The sequence below is a fragment of the Humulus lupulus genome, chromosome 7, assembly GCF_963169125.1.
Source record: "Humulus lupulus chromosome 7, drHumLupu1.1, whole genome shotgun sequence".
NCBI classification, from domain to species: domain Eukaryota; kingdom Viridiplantae; phylum Streptophyta; class Magnoliopsida; order Rosales; family Cannabaceae; genus Humulus; species Humulus lupulus.
Window position 1 is genome coordinate 74,171,864 of NC_084799.1, and position 9,767 is coordinate 74,181,630.

Below are 9,767 nucleotides of genomic sequence, written 5' to 3' on the forward strand. Positions count from 1 at the left end.
GCAAAAAATTGAATACAGAAGAAAATAAAAACCCAAGTTGTCATTTTCCATAAATTGAATAGCCACTCTGTGGACTTAATTATATTGGCTCATTTTCATTACTCACACACACAAACACCCTTCTGTACCAACAACTTTAGATGAACGTACTCTGAAGTCCTAGAGTTTCACTATCACTGAAAATATCCTGTAAAAAGCCTAGGTCAAGAAAAAGAAAGAAAGAAGAAAAAGCTGATGATAACATTGAATTCCATATATATGTTTAAAAATTATCATTAGTAGTGCTTGCTTGTGCTTCCGAGGTGTTTGATGAAAATCCTCGAACCTTGAAGAGACACCTAGGCAAAGTCAAATAATTAAAAGAAGCTCAAAAAATATACACCATAATTCTTGTCTAATCTTACTAAGGGGGATGGGGTGGGGTGGGGTGTGGAGGAGAGACGCATGAGGTTGCATCAGGACCGTTCACTAATGATGAAGGTGGTGCCCCGTGGGGCCTCACGCTGACTTGAAATCATCCATTGAAAGGCACCCAACCCAGCCCAACCCAACCCAAAGCCTAAGCCAACTCTCGAAAATGAAACATTATTATTATAATTATAATTCAAAAAAACAAAGGTCATCCCTCTCTTGGGGATGTGACGTCTTTCTTTGAGGCTCCCCCCACCCCTATTAATTTGATTCCCCACCAGGCTGCCAATTTCATTTTCTTAACCTCTCTATATCTCCTTTCTCTGTTTTCCCTCTCTCTCCCTATCTCTTTCTCTGTCCTCTTTTTTCTCTCTCCATAATTTCCACCAAAATCCCACATCGCCTAGGAAGGAAACTAATTAAACTTAAAGCCCCTTTCTTTCTCTCTTTTTAGCAGTCTCTTCTCTAGTTTTTCTCTCCCCTCATTGCTGACAATTCACATTTAAGTCTGTACAAAGTTTTTGCCCACACTTTTTTTTTCTTTTTCCTCTTGAATTTTTTTTCCTTTTAAAAAAATAAAAATAAACGTAAGGTGCCAGCATTTCAGGTGGGTTGGGAGTCCACATGGGGAGGCACTCTTGTTGTTACAAGCAGAAGCTCAGAAAAGGGCTGTGGTCACCAGAAGAAGATGAAAAACTTCTTAATTATATCACCAAGCATGGACATGGCTGCTGGAGCTCTGTCCCTAAGCTAGCTGGTACTCCTTCTACTATCACTACTATCAATGCTGCACCTACTTTCTATAAGTGTATACATCGCTATTTTTATGTATTTTTATGGAAATTAGTTACATAATATCATTAATTATTTTGGCAGGTCTGCAGAGATGTGGAAAAAGCTGCAGGCTAAGGTGGATAAATTACTTGAGGCCTGATTTGAAAAGAGGCCCATTTTCACAACAGGAGGAGAATTTGATAATAGAACTTCATGCAGTTCTTGGCAACAGGTAATCACATTCTTTTCCTTTTAAAAAAGGACATTTTGAGTTGAAATTCATTTATGGGTACTTATGTATTTGTGGTGGTACTGTTACAAATTTGCAGATGGTCACAGATTGCAGCCCAGTTACCAGGAAGAACAGATAATGAGATTAAAAACTTATGGAATTCTTGCATTAAGAAGAAACTGAGGCAAAAAGGGATTGACCCAAATACTCACAAGCCACTATCTGAGGTGGAAAATGACATTGGTAAATTGGACAAGGCTTCCTCCATGACCAACAAAGCTGGCAATAACAACAATGAGAATAATTCTACTGTTAAAGCTTCTTCATTAGGAACCTTATCCAATGATCATCACCACCACCACCACCATCATCTGAATCTGGCCGAGTCACAACCGTCAATCACCATTGATCGCTACCCACTATTGGAAGTCTCTTCCGCAACTCCGCCGACACAAGAATTCTTCATAGAAAAGTCAGATGTAGTGTCAAACACGACCAGTAGTTGCAGACCTTCTGATTTTGCTAGCTACTTCTCGTTCCACTCCAATAATTATGGTACGACGTCGTCTTCTCAGGATCAAAACAACAACAACAGCATGGCTAGTTTCTGCTTCAACATTAATCAAAGTTCCACGACTTCTACTAGGCCGCCGCCATCTTCAAACTCCAACAATTTGAGTCCAGTACATCATCATCATCATCATCAGCAGCAGCAGCAGCATGATCATCATCATCATCACCAGATGATTAGTAGTCTCATCCCACCTCCAGTCTCGAGCTGCTCAATCTTCTCATCATCACCATCATCAACAACATCATCATCATCACCGACGAATCCACGTGTAAAGCCCTCCATAAGTCTCCCCTTATCTGATCACCAAAACCCTTCAACGGTTTCTTGTGAAGTCAACAACAATAACGGAGTAGTAGTCCAGAATTGGGAAGCTAGTACTTTCAGCAACAATGGAAGTAGTAGCAGTAGCTGCAATATCGAATTACAAAGCCAAGGTAACAACTTTTTTGATAACAGTAACTCCACCACCGCTGCCGCCGCCACTGCCGCCGCCGCCACTACTACTGTTCCTCCTAATGCTGCTAACTTCTCTTGGGGACTAGTCCCCGAAAGTGGTACCATAAAATCTGATGACCCAGAAGACATAAAATGGTCTGAATATCTCCATAGCCCGTTTCTCCTTGGAGCAGCTAGTAATAATCAAAACTCTTCTCAACCCATTTTGTACAGTAACATTGTGAAACCAGAATCACACTTTACTACAGGATCAAACTCCACGTGGCATCAGAACGAGCATAATCACCATCATCATCAGCTACAAGCGGCTTCATCAGAAATAATGTACACTAATAAAGATCTACAGAGACTTGCCGTAGCTTTTGGACAAACCCTTTAGTTCAAAACTTATATTGTGTGTTTTTCTTGTACTATTAATTAAACATATGTTAAGAGAGAGAAAGAGAGAGCGGGCGAGGAAAGGGACGAGAATATTACGGAAGTTTATATGATCAGTTTGAGAAGAAGACTGAAGAAGCTTAGGGGTGAGGGTTGGCTTTGGAAAATGACAGTACTATACTCTTCTCTGGGGTTACTTAATTACAGGTGTGTGTGCCATAGAAAATTAATGTTTTTTTTTTTTGAATTTTTTGTAAATGTGTTTATCATACCCAACTTTCTCATCAGGCTTTTGTTACCGAATTATATATCTTAATTTGTGATTTTTATTTGAGTTTTTTTTTTCTTTCAATGTTTTGTTAATATTTATTCTTTTAATTACTGAATAAGGGTATTTAAGTCCTGCCCATAATGAGAGCTTAATGTGTTGTCAGTTTCAGCTTATTATATATATATATATAGCTCTTTTTCGTTGTTTATATTTTCTGGATATTTATGTACATGTTGCTGACCCAATATCGTAACTTCATACACCGTGTCAAAACTTTCAAAAAGGATTTCTATGATGTGGTGATTTTTAATTAAGTAAAAAAGCAGTAAGAAGATTAACTTTGGAAGGGAACATGGAGTAATTAATTAAAATAATATTATATATATTTATATAAAGTTAGCTTTATGTGGTTCACCTTTTTTTCTAATCGGAATTCCATGGTGATGGTGACTTTCTGATCTCTCTTTTAACAGATATATCCCAAACACTTTGGTATCCTGGGATTTTTGTTCCTCTACTTCAATAATGATCAATATATATTTATATGTTTACATGCATATATATATATATATACATATGGGAATCTATATCTCTTTAATTTATGACTAAATCCTTTTCACACACATTGAAAACTCGCGTAATCAAATTCCATGATAATGTAGACGTTCTGATCATCATCGATCTTTTAATGCAAAAAAAAATATTTCTAAAGGGGACCATATATTTTAAATGGGTGTCTATCAATGTCTCCTTTCCGATTGAGATGTTTTTCACTTTTCACAGTCTTTAAGTCATTTCCTTACTAATCCCTCACCTTTAACACACAAATGGTTTTAGACTTTTTTAGTTCAATTCTCAGCACTCCATCAAATTCGTCGGAGAAAGCTAAGTAAGCCCTGTAGAAACAGATAAATTACAAGCAGTACTATATAACTACTAGTTCCAAGTTAATTATTACGAATTTATTTATGTATATATACGTATATCAAGCATGTACAGTAGTAATACTGTAGCTAAGAGGTGGTGACAAGAGATTTGTTTGTAGCATTATTATTATTTGTTAAATTTATATAATTATTATCGCAACAAGGGGAAAAATAGCGTGTGGGGTGTCCCTATCGATGTGGGGTATGAGAGAGTGTTACTAGTTGTGTGAGGAACAGAGAATGGGGCCCCTCCATGGATCGATGCTGAAACTTCATGAGATAAAGGGTAGAAGAATTCCATGTTTCTGTGGAATATGACAAAAAGATTCAGAAGATGTTGATAAATCGGCTAGAGGGTCCTATATATATGTGTGTAATATATATATATATATATATAATCACTTGCCTAGCTAGCCTGTGAACAATCATATGATCTAATTCCCTTGATTTTGTTCATGTGTGTTTGGTAATAAAATAATTAAGGGTTGAAGACTATATATCTATGCTTATATGCTTATACATATCACAGTAATCAGTACTCATAGAAAAGTAATTGCAGGTTCTGTGAAAAAAAAAGGCTAAAAAGTCAATGAACTTTTTATGAATCAGTTGCTGTATACATTTAATTAATTCTTTATTTTATATATAAAAAAAGTCAATATATATCTACACTTATAATTGGCTTGTGAATTTTATTTAAAATTGGAGACATGCAGTACCGCTGTAAAGAATTTTAGTTTAGGGGAATCACAATAACACTATTATTTATATATATTAATATAAGGTTAGTGAAAAACATTTGGAAAACTAACCAAAACCAACCTATTACCTATCATGATAAATCAATTAATTTCATTGGATATCAAATTCTAATTGAGTAATTGGATCACATATCTACATTTCTCGTAGCCGAATTATAATGAATCGATCGACCCAATTGACAGGTTTCATGTCTCAACATTAATGCAACCAATCTATGAATATATACATATTCATAGAGTTAATTTTTACTACTTTGTATTGATCGATCGGTCCAATTCAATTACTGATATTGGTTTAATTATATTAATTAGTGGGTCAGATATTTATTGGGTTCAATATTTGGTTCTTAAAATGCAGGTTCCAATATTATGATTAATGAATAGGACATTCCATATGATATATTGAACACGTCCTAACAATTATATACCCTACCCTACATATATATATAAATATATATAGTAGCAGTATATATACAGTCCGTAACAGTGAAATGTAGTAAGCTTTTTTTCAATGTTGTCAGACAAGACACGTTATATGTGTATGGAGTATTATTTATGACAATACTCTTATATACAGTTATACGTACGTACGCATGGATTTGAAACTATGTGAACATATATATATATCGAAGTATATAAATCCTAAAGAATATATACGCGTTTAGCTAGGTTTAGGGGAAATAAAATTATTATGTGCATGCAAAAATGTGATTTATATAAAGTAATAATATGTATTCACATATCTTGTTCTTATTAGAGGGCTCTGATCGATGATCATGAGAAGAAAGCTTATTTAAGATTGTTTAACTCTACCCCATGATCAAGTATTATTTATGTATATATTTATTTATATATATTTATAGTGACGGTTCAGTCTTTTTTTTTCTTCCTATTTACAATGCTCTCTATTACATACACGACAAAGAAGAATAAATAATATTTAAAAGACAACACATATAAGTGTCCATATGATATATAATAAATAGCTAGAAGGAAGAAAAGAACCAAAAGATGATAAGATGATATTATATATTTATATAAAGAGTTATTTGCGAGGAAATACTCAACTTATTATATTTGTAGAACTTCAGAATCCGAGTTATTTTTTTAAGTGGCGAAAGTATTTTCCGTTCATGTTTTAGTGCAGTTTGGTACAACAGTAAATTTTCATTATTAAGTTCGTCTGTGATATGTATGCAAAAATATCAAATTAAAGAGATATTTGCGGCAAAAGTATCTAATTTAAAATATGCTTGCGGCGAAAGTACTCAATTTAAGAGATGTTTGCGGTGAAAATACTTAAGTCATGAACAAATTTCATACTATGTATATGGACTTAACGATAAAACAGACAATTGAACTAAATTGCACCAAAATATAGACAGAAGATACTTTCGCTGCTAAAAAAATAACTTGGGTACTTAAATGCTACAAATACCATAATTTATCACTTTCACGGCAAATATCTCTTATATAAATTTATATATATTATATATCAAAAGATAGGCCCATTCAAGTACATGTTCATCCCCATTCCTTTCAGCTTTCATAGGCTAAAAGGTATCGCTTTCGTTTGTCCATGTGCAAACACACAAAAGAAATATAAATAAATATATATATATATATATTTATAGTCTTCATCATCAAATAATATAAACTCTTCTTTAAAGATTTATTTATTAATATGTGTATAATTCAAATAAAATAATAACAAGTATAATAAAGTATAAGTATTTATGTATGTATGCATGTGAACTGAATTATTGGGTCTAAAATGTTGGGACCCTGCAATCAGTATAGAATCAAAGAGTTGGAAAAGAACAAAAATCCTTGCTTTAAAATGGCGTACTGACGGGGAAATCATGAGATGGCAGCAGCAAAGTCCCAAGTTTTGATTTCTATGCATGTATATGTTTTAAACTTTCAACTTGAAAAAACAAATATATTTTCCTTTTTTTCCAATAAAATAATAATAATTGTTTATCGATTTTTTTTTTATTTGGAATCGCTATTGCTTGTCTCCATATTAAATTTACGAGGACAAGGACCCAATATATTAGTGTTTTAGTGTGTGTATTTATTTATATATATATATATTGTTTTATAAACTCAAATTTTCGATGCCAAAATCATATGCTTATGATGAGCGGTGATGATGGCGATTATCATAGTACGTAAAAAATAAAATAAATTAAACGAAAAGATTGGTAGAAGATTTTGTTCTTCTTGAATTATATATGCATGAAAAAAAAACTTGTTTTGAGGAAAATGATTGAATATTATTTTGATTTGATTCTGATGTATCTGATAAATTCAATTAATTCAGCAAGGAGACGAACTATATATATATGAACCATGCATGTACATATTGATATAAAGCACATATTGATTTTGTAATTATGTGTAAAAGTATAAAGATAAGAAACAAGACAAGGGACGAGAATTTAGGATCTTGTAAAAAGAAATAGGGCAAAGATTAAATGGTCATGATGAACTTGAGTCACACACTGCAGAGAGAAACTCAAACTATATATATATATATATATTTATATATAGTACAATATATAGAGAGAGAGATTGAGATCACGAATTCAGGGTTGATGGTGTTGATTGATGAAGCTTCATGATTGAAAGTGTGGAGGTCCCCAGATCCAAAAATTTGAGTACTATTTTTAAAAATTTGGTTGTTTTATGTGTCCCCATTTAGAATACGGACTCATAAAGGTAATTATCAAATATTATATACTGTTATCACCAGGCTCCAGCCTAGTTTCAGGCCGTATTGTAGTACTTTTAGGTCACTTTCAGCTTAGCATATGGTCCCTCTCCTTCTCTACGCTGTTCTTTTGGCTTCAAATTATTAAGGGAATTAAGCCAAAACCACTTGATATTAATTTCAGTAATGATCATTTCTATCTTCTATATATTATTTCTCAAAAATAATATGATTAATTTGTCACTCCTCGAAGTTAATTAAAACGATTGAGCTATAACAAAGTACAATCATAATTTATGTATACATATAATACTCTTGGAAGAAGAAAAAAAATTAAAAATTGGAGAGACGATACTTGATCGAATCCACTACAATTATGTATATATTTTCTTTTTCGTATTCCTTTAAATAAGTTTACAGTGGATGAACTGTGTGATGTTATAATCAAATATATATTAGATGATTAAAATCTTTGTATTATATCAATTAATAATATTAAAAATATATTGTTCAAAGAATTTGGAGAAAACATGACCTTTCGTGGGGTCATTGTCCTATAGACGAACTCATCATCAATCTCAATATTAATTGACGCGTTGATTTTGATGAGTTATATATCTTATTCCCTTTCATTCAACTTTTGATTACAACTCATGTACCTTTTTTTTTTTTTTCTTCTATGGCACTAATTAATAAACTCTGATTTTAAAAGAGCAAACAATATATAAAAGAAAATGAATGAAATTAATGAATAACACCAAAGAGAATTGGCACTACTTTCCCACTATTCATAAAATCAATCCGAATATATAGATTAATCAAACGCGCGAGTTAAATGATATATGAAATTCCCTTCAATCCTTTCCAATAATTATTTGAAACAATAAGTATCAAGTCTTACCCCAATCATTTTGAAAAGTATACATATATACTACAATAATTAACTAATCCAAATAAATAATCACAATTAAATATCCTTATGTGTGAATGAGACTAACTTTTGTTCCAACATAATATATAGGACTACCAATGACATTAAAATATGATTCGAATTAGGGAGGGTAACATGGCTATATGAATATCAAACCAAAAGATAATATATATATATATATGTATATATATATATACTTTAATGAGAAGCATATAATTAGTATAAGGTATTTGTTTGATGATTAAAGAGGCTCATACAGATAGGATACATACATGTACACATTTTTAATTATGATTTATTAAGGTGGACAAACTTGGATGAATGTTGGGCTGAATAATCAAAAACTTCTATCCTATTCTAGGCTCTATGGGAATGGACATGGTTAGGACTATATTGGGCCAAAACAAAACCTCGTTTTTTTCTTTCCAAAAGATCACACTTCTAATTCTGTCATTTGTGACTTCTGGTTATATTATTAGAGATCGTTATACCACCATAGCTTACTCCTGGATCTAGAAAAATTCATAAAAGTTTTCTATATTAATTAATTTTTAAGGGAATGATCGAGACTCTTAGGTTTTTTTTTCTGTGGAAATTACATTTTATATCTTTTCTAATCAAGTTTACAAAAATATGAGTATGCCATAGTGTTATTATTAATGAACTTTTGTTAAATTAGAATGGTATTTATGCAATTTCATTTTTATTTTATCTGAACTATTTTATATTAACTTTTCACATTTCACTTTACATTTCACATTCAACTATTCATCATCTTCTTCTTTGTTCCGATTGTTAGTGTTCTTAAGGTAGTTGACTTCTGTGCATTCTTGGTCAGCGATGGTAGTGCAAGGAATGACGATCGATGGCAGAGTTTGGGGTTGTCTGCATTGTGGAAGGCGGAGGTACGTTTCTCTCCGTCATTTTGTAACGACCCGGATTTTTAAGACTCGATAATGCAGAAATATAAATGTTTTCATTTAACAAAATGTCTCAAAAACCCGTATAATTTTTTTTAAAAAAAAAAAGTCGTATGGCCATACTTAACATTTAATACAAACTTATTTTATGAATAGTAAAATGAGCCCAGTTTATCAAAATAACACAACATTTCAAAAACAAAATGGCTTCCCAAAAAGGTCGGTCCACATGTACATTCGCAAGGTAGACTCCAGCGCTCACTGCTCTGCATTGCCCTTGTTCTTAACTACAACAGGAAACAACTAGGTAATAAGCGAAAATGCTTAGTAAGTTCAATTTTAAAACAAAAGCATGTAGAGAATTAGGGTTCCGGATTCATCCGGACCTTACACAATCAATTTCAAGAACGCAAAAGC

At 32.5% G+C, this 9,767-nt stretch overlaps 1 protein-coding gene across 1 annotated transcript; it reads left to right on the top strand.

The window, feature by feature from the left end:
* Positions 1-714: 714 nt before the first annotated feature.
* LOC133788295 (transcription factor MYB61-like) lies at positions 715-3,159 on the top strand. Its single transcript, XM_062225724.1, has 3 exons — positions 715-1,168; positions 1,288-1,417; positions 1,515-3,159. Exons 1-3 carry the CDS (start codon positions 1,036-1,038, stop codon positions 2,824-2,826), a joined length of 1,575 nt encoding a protein of 524 aa, XP_062081708.1. The 5' UTR covers positions 715-1,035; the 3' UTR covers positions 2,827-3,159.
* The last annotated feature ends 6,608 nt before the right edge of the window (positions 3,160-9,767 follow it).

What these genes read in the sequence shown, in the direction of transcription:
- LOC133788295 (XM_062225724.1), top strand. Translation starts at nt 1,036, where the DNA reads ATGGGGAGGCACTCTTGTTGTTACAAGCAGAAGCTCAGAAAAGGGCTG. An exon ending in CTCTGTCCCTAAGCTAGCTG is followed by an intron (nt 1,169 to 1,287) that starts GTACTCCTTCTA and finishes TTATTTTGGCAG; the next exon opens with GTCTGCAGAGATGTGGAAAA. An exon ending in CATGCAGTTCTTGGCAACAG is followed by an intron (nt 1,418 to 1,514) that starts GTAATCACATTC and finishes ACAAATTTGCAG; the next exon opens with ATGGTCACAGATTGCAGCCC.